At 44.3% G+C, this 18,506-nt stretch overlaps 1 protein-coding gene across 1 annotated transcript in view; it reads right to left on the bottom strand.

The window, feature by feature from the left end:
* Window positions 1-8,109, bottom strand: part of papss1 (3'-phosphoadenosine 5'-phosphosulfate synthase 1) — a 77,064-nt gene extending 68,955 nt beyond the window's left edge. Inside the window, exon 1 of the mRNA XM_072254771.1 lies at window positions 7,954-8,109. Coding sequence (XP_072110872.1) covers window positions 7,954-8,004 — 51 coding nt within the window. The 5' untranslated portion in view covers window positions 8,005-8,109. The remainder of the gene's footprint in view (window positions 1-7,953) is intronic.
* Window positions 8,110-18,506: the final 10,397 nt, after the last annotated feature.

The following is an 18,506-nucleotide window of genomic DNA, read 5'->3' as shown; positions in this document are numbered from 1 at the left end:
AGAAGGAAGAAAAAGGAGATAGTAAAGTTGTTTGCACCGTTAGTGATAAACAGAGAGTAAGAGGTGGAAAATTTCTTAAATGCATTTATTTTAATGCTAGGAGCATTATAAGAAAGGTGGATGAGCTTAAAGCATGGATTGATACCTGGAAGTATGATGTGGTAGCTATTAGTGAAACATGGTTACAGGAGGGGTGTGATTAGCAACTAAATATTCCTGGATTTCATTGCTTCAGGTGTGATACAGTTGGAGGGACAAGAAGGAGAGGTGTTGCATTGCTTGTCAGAGAAAATATTACAGCAGTGCTTTGGCAGGATAGATTAGAGGGCTCAGTTAGGGAGGCTATTTGGGTGGAATTGAGGAACGGGAAAGGTGTAGTAACACTTCTAGGGGTCTATTATAGACCACCAAATAGGAAGCGAGAATTGGAGGAGCAAATTCGTAAGGAGATAGCAGATATTTGTAGTAAGCACAAGGTTGTGATTGTGGGAGATTTTAATTTTCCACACATAGACTGGGAAACCCATACTGTAAAAGGGCTGGATGGTTTGGAGTTTGTAAAATGTGTGCAGGATAGTTTTTTGCAGCAATACATAGAGGTACCAACTAGAGAAGGGGCAGTGTTGGACCTCCTGTTAGGGAATGAGATAGGTCAGGTGACGGAGGTTTGTGTTGGGGAGCACTTCGGGTCCAGTGATCACAATGCCATTAGTTTCAATATAATTATGGAGAAGGATAGGTCTGGACCCAGGGTTGAGATTTTTGATTGGAGAAAGGCTAACTTTGAGAAGATACAAAAGGATTTGGAAGGAGTGGATAGGGAAAATTTGTTTTATGGGAAGGATGCAATAGAGAAATGGAGGTCATTTAAAGGTGAAATTTTGAGGGTACAGAATCTTTATGTTCCTGTTAGGATGAAAGGAAAGGTTAAAAGTTTGAGACAGCCATGGTTTTCAAGGGATATTGGAAACTTGGTTCAGAAAAATAGAGATATCTACAATAAATATAGGCAGCATGGAGTAAATGAGGTGCTTGAGGAATATAAAGAATGTAAAAAGTATCTTAAGAAAGAAATTAGAAAAGCTAAAAGAAGATATGAGGTTGCTTTAGCAAGTAAGGTGAAAATAAATCCAAAGGGTTTCTACAGTTATATTAATAGCAAAAGGATAGTGAGGGATAAAATTGGTCCCTTAGAGAAACAGAGTGGACAGCTGTGTGTGAAGCCAAAAGAGATGGGGGAGATTCTGAACAATTTCTTTTCTTAGGAGAAGGATATTGAATTGTGTAAGGTAAGAGAAACAGGTAATGAAGTTATGGAAACTATGATGATTAAAGAAGATTACTGGCACTTTTAAAGAATATAAAAGTGGATAGGTCTCCAGGTCCTTACAGGATATTCCCTAGGACCTTGAGGGAAATTAGTGTGGAAATAGCAGGGTCTCTGACAGTAATATTTCAAATGTCATTAGAAACGGGGATGGTGCCGGAGGATTGGCATATTGCTCAGGTTGTTCCATTGTTTAAAAAGGGTTCTAAGAGTAAAACTAGCAATTATCGGCCTGTGAGTTTGACGTCAGTGGTGGATAAATTGATGGAAAGTATTCTTAGAGATGGTATATATAATTATCTGGATAGACAGGTTCTGATTACGAACAGTCAACATGGATTTGTGCGTGGAAGGTCATGTTTGACAAATCTTATTGAATTTTTTGAAGAGGTTACTAGGAATGTTGATGAAGGTAAAGCAAGTGGACGTTGTCTATATGGACTTCAGTAAGGCTTTTGACAAGGTTCCACATGGAAGGTTAGTTAAGAAGGTTTAATCGTTAGGTATTAATATTGAAGTAGTAAAATGAATTCAGCAGTGGCTGGATGGGAGACGCCAGAGAGTAGTTGTGGATAACTGTTTGTCAGATTGGAGTCCGGTGACTAGTGGTGTGCCTCAGGGATCTGTACTGGGTCTAATGTTGTTTGTCATATACATTAATGATCTGGATGATGAGGTGGTAAATTAGATTAGTATGTATGCAGATGATACTAAGATAGGTGGAGTTATGGATAATGAAGTAGGTTTTCAAAGCTTGCAGAAAGATTTAGGCCAGTTAGAAGAGTGGGCTGAAAGATGGCAGATGGGAGTTTAATGCTGATAAATGTGAGGTGCTACATTTTGGTAGGACTAATCAAAATAGGACATACATGGTAAATAGTATGGCATTGAAGAATACAGTAGAACAGAGGGATTTAGGAATAATGGTGCACAGTTCCCTGAAGGTGGAATCTCACGTGGATAGGGTGCTGAAGAAAGCTTTGACAAAGGGGCTCTAACAGTAATATTTCAAATGTCACTAGAAACGGGGATGGTGCCGGAGGATTGGTGTATTGCTCAGGTTGTTCCATTGTTTAAAAAGGGTTCTAAGAGTAAACCTAGCAATTATCAGCTTGTGAGTTTGACTAAGTGGTGGATAAATTGATAAATCAGAGCACTGAGTATAGGAGTTGGGATGTACCCTTAAGGTTAACTTCCAGGTTGAGTCAATGGTGAAGGCGGCAAATACAATGTTGGCATTCATTTCTAGAGGAATAGAGTATAGGAGCAGGGATGTGATGCTGAGGCTCTATAAGGCACTGGTGAGACCTCACTTGGAGAACTGTGGGCAGTTTTGGTCTCCTTATTTAAGAAAGGATTGCTGACGTTGTAGAGGGTACAGAGAAGATTCACTAGAATGATTCCGGGAATGAGAGGGTTAACATATGAGGAACATTTGTCCACTCTTGGACTGTATTCCTTGGAGTTTAGAAGAATAAGGGGAGACCTCATAGAAACATTTCGAATGTTGAAAGTCATGGACAGAGTGGATGTGGCAAAGTTGTTTCCCATGATGGGGGAGTCTAGTACAAGAGGGCATAACTTAAGGATTGAAGGGCGCCCATTCAGAACAGAGATGTGAAGAAATTTTTTTAGCGAGAGGGTGATGAATCTATGGAATTTTTTGCCACGGGTGGCAGTGGAGGCCAAGTCATTGGCCAAGGCAGAGATTGATAGGTATCTGAGTAGCCAGGGCATCAAAGGTTATGGTGAGAAGGCGGGGGAGTGGGACTAAATGGAAGAATGGATCAGCTCATGATAAAATAGCGCAGCAGACTCGATGGGCCAAATGGCCGACCTCTGCTCCTTTGTCTTATGTCTTATGGTAATGTTGAAATTGTACAAGGCATTGGTAAGGCCAAATTTGGAGTACTGTGTACAGTTCTGGTCACTGAATTATAGGAAGGATGTCAACAAAACAGAGAGAGTGCAGAGGAGATTTACTAGAATGTTACCTGGGTTTCATCACCTAAGTTACAGAGAAAGGTTGAACAAGTTGGGTCTTTATTCTTTGGAGCGTAGAAGGTTGAGGGGGGATTTGATAGAGGTATTTAAAATTATGAGGGGGATAGATAGAGTTGACGTGGATAGGCTTTTTCCATTGAGAGTAGGGGAGATTCAAACAAGAGGATGTAAGTTGAGAGTTAAAGGGCAAAAGTTTAGGGGTAACATGAGGGGGAAATTCTCTACTCAGAGAGTGGTAGCTGTGTGGAATGAGCTTCCAGCAGAAGTGGTTGAGGCAGGTTCAATGTTGTTATTTAAAGTAAAATTCGATAGCCATATGGGCAGGAAAGGAATGGAGAGTTATGGACTGAGTGCAGGTAGATGGGACTAGGTGAGAGTAAGCGTTCGGCACGGACTAGAAGGGCCGAGATGGCCTGTTTCCGTGCTGTAATTGTTATATGGTTATAAATAAGGCCACTCTTGTATTTCTAGGGTCCAAGGAATAATGATCCAAGTGGCCAACCTCTCCCTATAGCTCAAGCTCCCTAGCCCAGGCAGCATCTGCACTCACTCCACAACAGTTGTCAGTGCCGTGCCATTCACTGTACAAGTCCTTCACTAGGGTAATGGTCCAAAGTGCATCACCTGAAACTTATCCAAGCTGAAATCCATTTGCCATTCCTCAGCCTATCTCCCAAACTGATCAAGATCTCTTTGCAATTCACTGTAACCTCCTTCATCTCTCTAATTTAATTTCATCAGCAAACTTTGTTAACTTGTGCCATGATATTCACATCCAAATCATTTACATAAATAGTGAAAACAGAGTCCCCAATGCCATCCCATGGAGAACTGCACTACTCACAGGCCTCCAGAAGGACGAATACCTTTCAGCCTTCACCCTGTGCCTCAGACCATCGAGTGAATTCAGAATCCACCTCTCTAGCTCCCCTGAATCCCATACAACCTAACCTTACTGATCAGTCTGCTACACAGGACCTTGTAAAGGGCCCCACTAAAGTCCATATAGATCCACTATCTTACCTACATCCATCCTGTAGTTACTTCTTCAAAAAGCTCTGAAAGACTTGACTGACATGACTTTCCACACACAAAACCATGATGACTATTCCTGATCAGGCCTTGACTATCTAAATGATGGTAGATCTTATCCCTCTAAATTCCTTTCATCAGCTTCCCTACAAATGAAGTCAGGCTCACTGGCCTGCCCTTGTTATCTTCTTGAACAAGGGAACAACATTGGCCGCCCTCCAGTCTTCTGTAACTTTACCAGTGGTTGACAACAAAGCAAATATCTCTACAAATGCATCTACAATTTTTCCCTGGCCTCCCGTAAGGTTCAGGCATACACATGGTCAGGCCCCGGGATACATCCACCTTAATGCACTTCAAAGGTGCAGATACCTCCTTCCTTGTAACATGCTCTGCTCTCCTTGTAATTTGCATTGCTCTACTCTCTCTACACCCATGACTGTGTGGCTAGGGACAGCTCAAATGACATTTATAAGTTTGCTGATAATTCATCCATTGTTGGCAGAATTTCAGATGGTGGTGAAAGGGTGTACAGGAGCGAGATACATCAGTTGTTCGACTGTTGTCACAGCAACAACCTTGCACTCAACGTCAGCAAGACCAAGGAGCTGATTGTGGACTTCAAGGGCGAGATGCGGGAACACAAACCAATCCTCGTAGAGGGATCAGAAGTGGAAAGAGTGAACAATTTCAAGTTCCTGTGTGTCAATATCTCTGAGGACCTAACCTGGACACAACATATTGAGGCAACTATAAAGGAAGCAAGACAGTGGTTATATTTCCATTAGGTGGATGAAGAGATTTGGTTTGTCAACTAAAACACTCAAAAGCTTCCACAAATGTACTGTGAAGAGCTAAATCAGGTATGAGGGGTGGGGAGAGGCGACAGCACAGGATCGAACTAAGTTGCTGAAACTTGCAAGATTAGTCTGCTCCATCATGGATTACAGGCTCCGTTTCATCCAAGAGATCCCCAAGGAACGATGCCTAGGAAAGGTGGCATTGGAGGGAGGAGAAGATGGTGGCGCGATACAGCTTGCAGTGGCCACTCCGGGTGAATGATATCTGTTATCTGTCAAGTAGGGTGCCGCGCACAATCCTAATTTGATGCAGACAGATGTGAGAGCATGGAGGAACATCTAGTGAAACTTCTGAAATGCCTGTTTCACTGCCGCTGCTACTCTGTGATCCAGAATCTCCGGAGGGGAAGGCCCCGAGTCCTCGGCTTTGCTTGTTGCTCGGCAGCCGGGGCGGGGTCAAAGCGCTCGGCAGAGATAGTGCTCAGTGCTTGGTGTCGGAGGGCTGGTCGGAGACTCGAAGTTTTTGGACAGACTCGGAGTCAGCTGCTTTCAATGCATCAGCAAGTTTGCAACGCTTGGAGGTTCATGGCAGGGACAGTTTCTCCCTTCTACTGTCTGCGTGAGATGATGGGACTATCGGGACTTGAGACTTTTTTTTTTACCGTGCCCATGGTCTGCTCTTTATCAAATTACGGTATGCTTTGCACTGTTGTAACTATATAATTATGTGGTTTTGTCAGTTTTAGCCTTGGTTTGTCTTGTGTTTCTGTGATATCTTTCTGGAGGAACATTGTATCATTTTTTAATACATGCATTTCGAAATGACAATAAACGAGGATTGAGTGTCCTCATAACATAATCTAATTATTAAGGACCCCGACCACCCAGGACATGCCCTCTTCTCATTGTTACCGGTGGGAAGGAGGTACTGAAGCCTAAAGAATCACCCAAGTAATTCAGGAACAGCTTCACCCACCCTACCATCCGATTCCTAAAAGGACATTGAACCCATGAATATTACCTCACTACAACACACATCAAAGTTGCTGGTGGACGCAGCAGGCCAGGCAGCATCTCCAGGAAGAGGTACAGTCGACGTTTCAGGCCGAGACCCTTCGTCAGGACTAACTGAAGAAAGAGCTAGTAAGAGATTTGAAAGTGGGAAGGGGAGGGGGAGATCCAAAATGATAGAAGACAGGAGGGGGAGGGATGGAGCCAAGAGCTGGACAGGTGATTGGCAAAGGGGATACGAGAGGATCATGGGACAGGAGGTCCGGGGAGAAAGATGGGGGGGGGGGGGGGGAGAACCAGAGGATGGGCAAGGGGTATAGTCAGAGGGACAGAGGGAGAAAAAGGAGAGTGAGAGAAAGAATGTGTGTATAAAAATAAATAACAGATGGGGTACGAGGGGGAGGTGGGGCATTAGCGGAAGTTAGAGAAGTCGATGTTCATGCCATCAGGTTGGAGGCTACCCAGACGGAATATAAGGTGTTGTTCCTCCAACCTGAGTGTGGCTTCGTCTTTACAGTAGAGGAGGCCGTGGATAGACATGTCAGAATGGGAATGGGATGTGGAATTAAAACATGTGGCCACTGGGAGATCCTGCTTTCTCTGGCGGAGAGAGCGTAGATGTTCAGCAAAGCGGTCTCCCAGTCTGCGTCGGGTCTCGCCAATATATAAAAGGCCACATCGGGAGCACCGGACGCAGTATATCACTACCTCACTACTTTTATTTTGCACTACTTTTTTTAACTTCGCTATTTCACTGACATATATATACTTAAAGTAATTCAATTTTTTCCTCTATATTTATCATGTATTCATTGTACTGCTGCTATAAAGTTAATAAATTTTATAACATATGCCAGTGATATGGAAACTTACTTATTACCCCCAGCTCTTTGATATCCATGATATTCTCCTTAGTAAACACCAGGGAGAAATATACATTTAAAATATCAGGCATCTCCTGGAGCTCCATACATAGGAAGCCCTAATGGTCTTTAAGAGGACTTATCCTCTCCCTAGTCACCCTTTTACTGTTAAAATAACCGAAAAACCTCTTCAGGTTTATTAAACTGTGTTTGCATTAATGACTAACACACATAAAACCGTGCTGGGGACAGCCTGCAAGCGTCACCATACCTTCGGGCTCCAACAGAGCCAGGATGATCTTTAACCTGACTGCCAAATCCATCTCATACTTTCTTTTTGCCCATCCGATTTCCTTCTCAAACCTGCTCTTACAGGAGTCGAGTGATTCATTTGTAGGCAACTGTCTAAAATATTTCCCTCCTTTGAAGGTAAAGAAAAAATTCTATACTGAGACAACCTTGGTCTTCACACACACCAACCCCCATCCTTTTCTGTACTTGTTCTCTCAGCTTTTCAATTCTGAAAAAAAGACCATTAATTGACTGGATTGTTAATTAAACTCCCTCCAGCAGATGATGCATCATTTCTGAGTATTCCACGCATCAATTTGTGTTTAAGATTGCCAACAACTGCTGCCTTCAGCATTTCACAGTGCAAACATGTTTAGTTTGGGTGTCATAATTTTCCTGCTGTTTAATTCATATTTTACGATTTCTGATTGTGTCTTCCTTCCCCCTTCGCTCCCTCTCACTTCCAATCCCTCCTCCCCTACCCTCGCCCCGCCACTCTCCCCTCTTCTCCCTTTACCCCACCCACCCACTCGCTCCCTCCTCTCCTTCTCCTTCTCCTTACTAACAGCACCATCCGACTCGCATCCGCACTTCCCGCCGCCTTCCAGTCTGCCCGGTCACTCACCCAGTTCGGATCGTTGTTGAGCTTCGCTTTCTTCACCTGCTTCTCCTCCATGGCGAGAACCCGAACCGGGAGACAGAGACACACGCCAACCGCACAGCTCCGCTGCTTTCGCCGGCCGAGCAGCGCTGGGGGACGCGACACGCGTCAGGGGCGGAGCGCGGCCGAGATCTCGCGATTGTAGAGCCGGCATCACCTCAGCGAAGGAGCGAGCGCAGTCGTCCTGCCCCGGTGTATGAGCGGAGTGCGGAGAAAAGAAAAACAATGGCATTATTACCTAATTAGTACAGATGGGTAGTTTGATGGCTGACACCGGACGCAATGAACCAATGCATCTGTTCAATAATTTCTCTCTCTCTCTCTGTCGTTGAACATCTCAAATCGCGTCGTCAGAGAGGCCAGACTTCAGCTCACTTCATTTGATAATGGGAAAAGGCTGAGTGATACACTTCCTCATTACTGCGGTGGAATAGCGGCCTAGGCTTTTGTAAATAACGAATATAAAATCTGATTCCTGAGCAAACTTGCCAACGGAACCAGAGTTGATATCACAGTTTATGCAAATATTTGTGATTTTGTCCTCCGCTACTTTCTGGAGAATAGACCTCACCAGTTCCCCACCACCACCACCACCCTCCTCCAGTTGACTCACACTTAATAACTTATGTTTTGGCTCTTCCAACTTTCTTCAGACCAAGGGTGTAGCTATGGGTACTCATATGGCTCCCAGCTATGCCTGCCTCTTCATTGGTTATGTGGAACAATCTATGCTCCAAACCTGCTCACCGACTTTTCCTTCCCTACACTGACGACTACATTGGTGCTGCTTCCTGCACCCATGCTGAGCTTGTCAATTTCATCGACTGCTTCTAACTTCCACCAGGCCCTCAAATTCACTTGGTCCATCTCGGACACTTCTCTCCCCTTTCTCGATCTCTCAGTCTCCATCTCTGGAGACAGACCGTCCACTGACATCTTCAATAAGCCTACTGACTCTCATAACTACCTTGACTATACCTCTTCTCACCCGGCCCCATGCAAAAATGCTATTCCCTATTCCCAGTTCCTCTATCTCCGCCGCATCTGCTCCCAGGATGAGGCTTTCCATTCCAGGACATCTCAAATGTCCTCTTTCTTTAAGGATCGTGGTTTCCCTTCTGCCGTCATCAATGATGCCCTCACCTGCATCTCCACCATTTCCCACACTTCGGCCCTCACCCCACCCTCCCGTCACCACAACAGGGACAGAGTTCCCCTTGTCCTCTACCACCCCCACCAGCCTCTGGATCCAACACGTTATCCTCCACAACTTCCGCCACCTTCAATAGGACCCCATCACTAAGCACATCTTTCCCTTTCTACCCCTCTCCGCTTTCTGCAGGGATCGTTCTCTCCGCGACTCCCTGGTCCACATGTCGCTCCCCACAGATCTCCCACGCAGCACTTAACCCTGCAAGCGTAAGTGCTACACCTGTCTCTACACCTCCTCTCTCACCACTATTCAGGGCCCCAAACAGTCCTTCCAAGTGAGGCAACGCTTCACTTGTGAGACCCAACGCAGATTGGGGGACCACTTCGTCGAGCACCTCCGCTCTGTCCATGACAACAGTCAGGATCTTCCGGTTGCCACCCACTTCAACTCTGCTTCACATTCCCATTTGGATATGTCCATACATGGCCTCCTCTACTGCCATGATGAGGCCAAATTCAGGCTGGAGGAGCAACACCTCATATACCATCTGGGTAGTCTCCAGCCCCTGGGCATGAACCTTGAATTCTCCAACTTCTGGTAATTCCCTCCCCCTCTCTTCCCCCATTCCAGTTTCACTTTGCCCCCTCCTCCAGCTGCCTATCACCTCCTTCTACTACCCATTGTGCTTTCCCCTATTCCTTCTTCACCTTTCCTGCCTATCACCTCCCTGCTTCCCCTCCCCCACCCCTTGATCTTTCCCCTTACTGGTTTTTCACCTGGCACCTACTTGCCTTCTCCTTCCCACCCTCCCCCCACCTTCTTTATAGGGCCCCTGCCCCCTCCCTCTTCAGTCCTGATGAAGGGTCTTGGCCCAAAACGTTGACTGTTTGTTTCCATGGATGCTGCCCTACCTGCTGAGTTCCTCCAGCGTGTTGTGCGTGTTGCTTTGACCTCAGCATCTGCAGAGTATTTTGTGTTTGTGATTTTTCATTTTGATCTGTGTAATACTGTAGTTTGCTTATATTAAATAGCTTATTTTGTCAGTTCAGAATCTATCATGTTGTTACGGACATAAGTCAAAGCCATTAAGACTGGGCAGTCAGTTTCCTTTTTATAGGACGACACAAGTCATTTTTATAGTAGGTAGACACCAAGAGCAAAATAAAAATGCTCGAAATACCCAGCAAATTTGGCAGCAGCTGCAGAGAGAAAACAGATTTAACATTATAGATTGATGGTCATTTATCTAGAAGACATGCTATTGAAGCTGTTGAATTTCGTGTTGTACAGCACAGTACAGGCCCTTCTTTTAACCTAATCAAAAATCTCATATTTCTCTATCTAAAGCATCCATCCTTAAGGACCCCCACCACCTTGGACATGCCCTCTTCTCATTGCTACCATCAACGAGGAGATGCAAGAGCCTGAAGACACACTCAATGTTTCAGGAACAGCTTCTACCCCTCAGCCATCACATTTCTGATTGGGCAATGAACCCATGTGTGCTATCTCACTATTTTTGTCCACTTTTTGCACTAATTTAATTATACAGTGCCTATACAAAGTATTCCATGTTTTCGAAATTTTTATTTTTATTGTTTTACAACATTGAATCACAGTGGATTTAATTTGGCATTTTGACACTGATCAACAGAAAAAGACCCTTCTGTGTCAAAATAAAAACAGATCTCTACAAAGTTATCTAACTTAATTACAAATATAAAACACAAGATGGCTGATTGCATAAGTATTTCACCCCCTTCAAGTCAGTATTTAGTAGATGCACCTTTGGCGGCATTTGCAGCCTTGAGTCTGTGTGGATAGGTCTCTATATGTTTTGCACCTCTGGACACTAATTTTTCTCCATTCTTTTTTACAAAACTTCTCAAACTCTGTCAGATTGCATGGGGATCATGAGTGAACAGCCCTTTTCAAGTACAACCACAAATTCTCAATTGGATTGTGGTCCGGACTGACTTGGTCACACCAGGACATTAACTTTGTTGTTTTGAAGACATTCCTGTGTAGCTCTCACTTTACACTTCTGATCATTGTCTTGCTGGAAAACAAATCTTTTCCCAAGTCACAGGTCTCTTGCAGATTGCATCAGGTTTTCCTCCAATATTCCCTATAATTTACTACATTCATTTTACCATCTGCCATCACAAGCCTTCCAGGGCTTGCTACAGTGAAGCATACCCACACCACGATGCAGCCACCACCATGCTTCACAGTAGGGGTGGTGCGTTTTTGATGATGTGTGATGTTTGGCTTATACCAAACATAGCATTTAGTCTGATGGGCAGAAAGATCAATTTTGGTTTAATCAGACCATAGAACTTTCTTTTAGCTGACTTCAGAGTCTCCCACGTGTCTTCTGGGAAACTCTGGCCAAGATTTCATGTGAGTTTTTTTCAACAGTGGCTTTCTCTTTGCTACTCCCCAATAAAGCTGCGTCTCGTAATGCACCCGGGCTACAGTTGTATGCGCAATCTCTCCCATCTCAGCTACTGAAGCTTGGAACTCCTCCAGAGTTGTCATAGGTCTCTTGGCGGCCTCCCTCACTAGTCCCTTTCTTGCCCTGTCACTCAGTTCTTGAGGATGGCCTGCTCTAAGCAGATTTACAGTTGTGGCATAGTCTTCCCATTTTTCTTGATGATTGACTTAATCGTACTCCAAGGGATATTCAATGGCTTGGAAATTTTCTTGTTTCCATCTCTCGACTTGTGCTTTTCAAAAACCTTTTCACAGAGTTGCTTGGAGTGTTCTTTTGTCTTTGTGGTGTAGTTTTTGCCAGGATATTGACTCACCAGTAGTTGGACCTTCCAGATACGGGTGTATTTTTAATACAAGCAATTGAAACACCTTGTCTGCACATTTAACTAATTATGTGACTTCTAAAACCAATTAGTGCACCAGTGATGATTTGGTGCGTCATATTAAAGGGGGAGGGCGCGTGAATATTTATGCAATCAATTATTTTGTGTTATATATATTTGTAATTAATTTAGATCACTTTGTGGAGATCTGTTTTCACTTTGACACGGAATCTTTTTCTGTTGATCAGTGTAAAAAAAGCCAAAGTAAATCCACTGTGATTCAATGTTGTAAAACAATAAAACATGAAAACTTCTGGGGGGGGGGCGGGGTGAATCCTTTTTACAGGCACTGTATATATTTCTTATAGTAATTTATAGATTTTTTATTATTATGTATTCATTATAATGCTGCTACAAAACAAATTTCATGACATATACCAGTGATATTAAACCAAATTCTGATTCTGTTTCCCTCCCACATAGCCTTCCAGTTTTCGTTTTTTCATGTGCTTACCTAAGAATCTCTTCAATATCATCTTATACTCCTTAAAACTCTGTTAAGTCACCTCTCATCCTCTGCTCCAAAGAGCCCTACCTTTCTCAGCCTATCCTCATAAGATGTGCTCTTTAATCCAGGCAGCCTCCAAATAAATTTCTTCTGCACCCTCTCTGATGCTAGCACACCCTTCCTATAAGGAAACGTCCAGAACTGAACACAATACTACTCTAACCAGAGTTTTATAGAGCTGCAACATTAACTTGCAGCTCTTGAACTTGATCCCCGACTAATGAAAGGCAACACACCATACACCTTCTTAACCAAAATTGAGTTGCAACTTTGAGGGGTCTGTGGCCGTGGACCCCAAGAACCCTCTGTAACTCCACACTACTAAGAATCCTGCTATTAAACCTGTACTCTGCCTTACAGTTCGACCTTTCAAAGTATATTCCAAAGTGAGTTGAGTAAGATGTAAAAAGTGCATCAGCAGGCCTAGCAACATCTATGGAAAGGAGTAAAGAGTTGACGTTTTGGGCCAAGACCCTGCATAAGACCCAGCCCTGATGTAGGGTCTCAGCCCGAAACATCAACTGTTTTACTCTTTTCCACAGACGCTGCTTGGCCTGTGGAGTTCTTCCAGCATTTTGTGTGTGTGGCTTAGATTTATGGCATCTGCAGATTTACTCTTGTTTGTAAAAAGTGCATAGTCTGATGACAAAATGTTGTGCCTAATGCTCATATTAAGTTTTATTGAAACAGTTTTTTTTTAAGGCACCCGTTAGTCTTGCGAGACCATGGATCTGCGGCTGGAAAGTCTTTACTCTCCAGGGCGCAGGCCTGGGCAAGGTTGTATGGAAGACCAGCAGTTGCCCATGCTCCAAGTCTCCCCTCTCCATGACACTAATGTTGTCCAAAGGAAGGGCATTTAGACCCATACAACTTGGCACCAGTGTCGTCGCAGAGCAATGTGTGATTAAGTGCCTTGCTCAAGGACATAACACATTGCCTTGGCTGGGGCTCGAACTCACGACCTTCAAGTCGCTAGTCCAATGCCTTAACCACTTGGCCATTGAAACAGTATAAGAGTTTATAGGTAGTCAAAATGGAATGGAGAATTAAAGTGACAGGCAACTGAGAAGCACAGTGGTTGTCTCTCTTTATAAATTCTGTATATTTTCATCATTCTTTTCAATTTCAGATTTCCAGCAACTCCTGTTATTTCACAGTTTCTGTGTTTTGACTCTCTACTCATTCATCTCCTACTGGGGATCTATTCCAAATAGATCAAACAAGAGAAAATCTGCAGATGCTGGAAACCCAAGCAGCGCACGCTTAATGCTAGAGGAACTCAGCAGGTCAGGCAGCATCTATAGAGAGTAGCACAGTCTACGTTTTGGAGTCAGAGTTAGAAGGTGGAGGGAGAGGAGGAAGAAACACAAGGTGATAGGTGAAATGGGGGGGGAAGTGATGAAGTAAAGAGCTGGGAAGTTGATTAGTGAAAGAGATACAAGGCTGGAGAAGGAAGAATCTGACAGGAGAGGACAGAAGTCATGGGAGAATGAAAAGGGGGAGAAGCACCAGAGGGAGGTGATGGGCAAGTAAGGAGATAAAGTGACAGAGGGAAATGGGAGTGGGGTATGGTGAGGACGGGGGGCACTACCGGAAGTTTGGAAATCGATGTTCATGCAATCAGGTTGAAAGCTACCCAGATGGAGCACTTGTTCCACTTGCAAGGATAAGTGCTAGGAGGGATACCAGTGGGGAGGGACAAATGGACAAGGGAGTCATGTAGGGAGCGATCCCTGCAGAAAGCAGAAAATGTGGGGGGGAGGGGAGGGAAAGTTGTGCTTGGTGGTGGGGTCCCATTGGAGATGGTGGAAGTTACAGAGAATCATGTGCTGGACGCAGAGGCTGGTGGAGTGATTGGTAAAGACAAGAGGAACCCTCTCCTTGGTGAGGTGGTGGAAAGATAGGGTGAGGGAAGATGTACATGAAATAGAAGAGATGTAGATGAGGGCAGCATTGGTGGTGGAGGAAGGGAAGCCCCTTTCTTTGAAGAAGGAGGACATTTCCTTAGTTTTGAAATGAAAAGCCTCATCCTAAGAGCAGATGCGGCAGAGATGGAAGAATTGAGAGAAGGATTTGGCATTTTTACAATTAACAGGCTGGGAAGAGGTGTAGTCCAGGTAGCTATGAGAGTCCATGGATTCATAATAGACATCAGTAGATAAGTTACAGTTCAATTGCAGTTCAAAAGTTGTTAGCACCCCCACTTAGCCTTTTTTTAATCATTTCCCCCTCTATGCTTTCATCCTGTAACGGATATTCCTTGTTCTCACCAAATCTTCTCTGCAACATAAAACGTGCTTGATTTCTAACCTTTGCCAGTTCCATTGAAGAATGCTGCCTGATTTGCAAGTATTTCCAACATTTTCTGCTTTTGTTCACTAACGCCAATTTACAAAATATTAAAAACTGAATTCAAATTTCCGCAGCATAGATTAAATCGACATTCACTGATTTATGAGTACAGTAAAACAAACTGCTACATCAATATACTCAATGGCAGAAGGGAACGGCAGCTTCATCCTATTACTTCCCAAAATCATTGTGTAATACTGTGTGAATACGCAACCACCAGAGGGCAATAGGAAAACATGTCAATACTAAAAGGAAATGTGGCAAAATGGTTCGAGCTCACTCCCACACAGAATGTGTGTTCGTGTTTACTCAGAAGTGCCAGCACAATTCCAGCAAATTTTCCCCAGGAATGGTTTCATTTACTCCCAGTGATGATTCCTAAATAGGATGAGATCCCAACTTACCCTCACTCGTATAAAGTGAAAAACATTAGCATCATCATGCTACGGTTGCAAGGACCACAATGAAAGAAAATACTTGCATTTATGCAATGCCTTCGACAGCTTAATCACTATTTTTTTCAAATGTATTAGATTGGACAGACACTTATCACTATGCTGGATAACCATCAATATTCCACCAGCACTGTTACTTTAAATGTTCTTTCTTAATTCTATTATCTCTCCTTCAGCCTTACAACTCTGCAAGATCTTTTGATTCCTTCAGCATGGTAATTTCTGCAACATTCCCTCCTTTTGCTCCATTTATGACAGCATACTACTGTTTAAAGAATGACTAATGCAATCCCAGGCTAACGTTATCAAATCCTGCACATATCAACTCTTGCCTGAGGAGTGACTTGGATCTGCTCCAATTTGCCTACCATCACAACAGGTCAAAAGCAGATGCCATTTCATTGGCTCTTCACTCAACACTGGAATATTCGGACAGTGAAGATTCATATATCAAGATGCTCTTCCTTGACTACAGCTCTGCATTCAACAATATCATCCCCTCAACTGATAAATAAGCTGCAAGACCTAAATCTCAATAACTCCTTGTGTAACTGGATCCTTGATTTCCTCCATTGCATACCTCAGCCAGTTTGGATCGGTAACAGCGTCTCCTCTGCAATCACCATCAGCACAGGTACACTACTCGGCTGAGCATTTACTCCCCTGCTCTACTTGCTTTATACTTATGTCAGTGAGGCTAAGTAAAGCTACAATGCCATATTTAAGTTTGCTGATGACACCTCTGCTGTTGGCAGAATCAAAGGTGGTGGTGAATCAGCATGTAAGAGGAAGATTTAAAATCTGCCTGAATGGTGCAACCACACAACCTCTCATCTAATGTCAGAAAAACAAAAGCGCTGGTTATTGACAACAGCAGGAAGAAATCAGAAGACCATGAGTCAGTCCTCATCGGGGGATCAGTAGTGGAGAGGATCAGCAACTTTAAATTCCTTGGCATTATCATTTCAGAGTATCTGTCCTGGGTCTAGCACATAAATGCTGTTACAGAGAAGGCATGACAGTGCCTCTACTTTCTTGCAAGTTTGCAAAGTTTTGGCATGTCATCTCAAACTTTCACAAACTTCTGTAGATGTGCAATGGAGAGTATACTGACCGGTTGCATTACAGCCTGGTATAGAAACACCAATGCCTTTGAACAGAAAAGCCTACAAAAAGTAGTGGATACAACCCAGTCTATCGCAGGTAAAGCCCTCCCCACCATTACACACATCTAGAAATTCTCCGTAACTTCCGCCACCTCCAACGGGATCCCACCACTAAGCACATCTTTCCCTCCCCCCACCCACTTTCCGCAGGGATCGCTCCCTAATCGACTCCCTTGTCCATTTGTCCCCCCCATCCCTCCCCACTGATCTCCCTCCTGGCACTTATCCTTGTAAGCGGAGCAAGTGCTACACATGTTACACTTCCTCCCTTACCACCATTCAGGGCCCCAGACAGTCCTTCCAGGTGAGGCGACACTTCACCTGTGAGTCAGCTGGGGTGATATACTGCGTCCGGTGCTCCCGATGTGGCCTTCTATATATTGGTGAGACCCGACGCAGACTGGAAGACTGCTTTGCTGAACGCCTACGCTCTGTCTGCCAGAGAAAGCAGGTTCTCCCACTGGCCACACATTTCAATTCCACATCCCATTCCCATTCTGACATGTCTATCCACGGCCTCCTCTACTGTAAAGATGAAGCCATACTCAGGTTGGAGGAACAACACCTTATATTCCGTCTGGGTAGCCTCCAACCTGATGGCATGAACATCGACCTCTCTAACTTCCGCTAATGCCCCACCTCCCCTTCGTACCCCATCCGTTATTTATTTTTATACACACATTCTTCCTCTCACTCTCCTTTTTCTCCCTCTGTCCCTCTGAATATACCCCTTGCCCATCCTCTGGGTTCCCCCCCTTTGTCTTTCTCCCCTGACCTCCTGTCCCATGATCCTCTCATACCCCCTTTGCCAATCACCTGTCCAGTTCATGGCTCCGTCCCTCCCCCTCCTGTCTTCTCCTATCATTTTGGATCTCCCCTCCCCCTCCCACTTTCAAATCTCTTACTCACTCTTCCTTCAGTTAGTCCTGACGAAGGGTCTCGGCCTGAAACGTCGACTGTACCTCTTCCTAGAGATGCTGCCTGGCCTGCTGCATTCACCAGCAACTTTTATGTGTGTTGCTTGAATTTCCAGCATCTGCAGAATTCCTGTTGTTGACATGGACAAGGAAATGCATTTCAAATATTTTCAGATGTTGGCAGGTAGATTTGACGATTTGTTCATCGTCTCCAACCATTTATTTCACATCAGTGTACGCACAGTATACTCAGAGACTGGCAATCACCATTCGAGTTTTAGCTTCAGGTGGAAGTCAACAGGCTGTAGCAGCTATCTGCAAACTGGCGTCAAGCACAGGGTCCTCCATAATTTCGGAGGTCTGTAAAGCTTTATGGAAAGCATTGCAGCCAGAGTTCCTTCCCTGCCCCTCAGTCGCCCCATGGGAAGCTATTGCAGCGTAGGAGGAAATGCGATGCTACCAAGCAGACCATCACAGTTGTTGCGGTCTGCATCACTCCGACGCCTAGTTACATTTTTGGTGAGGTGCGCATCAGTGTACAGCATAGGATACGGCGTAGGGTACGGTGTAGGGTACACAGCTACGCTGTACCTACTGCATCGATTTGACGCACAAGTATAAATTGGCCTTAAGGACGCACACACACTCACACACACACACACACAATGAGATTGTTAGTGGGCTGACTCACTTTGTCTGCCTTCTCCCTCTGGTTCTCTATAGTCAGCAGTGTGAACTCATATTTGCATTTTTCTTGGCAAATGCTGCGCATTCCTACATTTGCATTCTAGGAGGCAGGAATGACAGCAATACTGGCTACTCTTTTGCATTTTATGAGACACTCTGTAACTATGTGTCAACTTTGTGAAGTTCTTTGCAAAAAAAAAGAAATACACACACACACACACACACACACACACAGGATGATTGATAGGTTCTTGGTCGAAGGTGGAAGGAGATGAGTTATTAACTTCAAACTTTCTGCATAATCACTCAGAGTTGAACTGCACGTGCATGTAATGAGAGCTGTATAATTCATCTCCTTCTACCTTAAGCCACAAACTTATCAATCACCCCTGCTGTGGAC

The sequence above is a fragment of the Mobula birostris genome, chromosome 4, assembly GCF_030028105.1.
Source record: "Mobula birostris isolate sMobBir1 chromosome 4, sMobBir1.hap1, whole genome shotgun sequence".
NCBI lineage: Eukaryota > Metazoa > Chordata > Chondrichthyes > Myliobatiformes > Myliobatidae > Mobula > Mobula birostris.
This window is presented reverse-complemented; position numbering and strand designations above follow the sequence as displayed.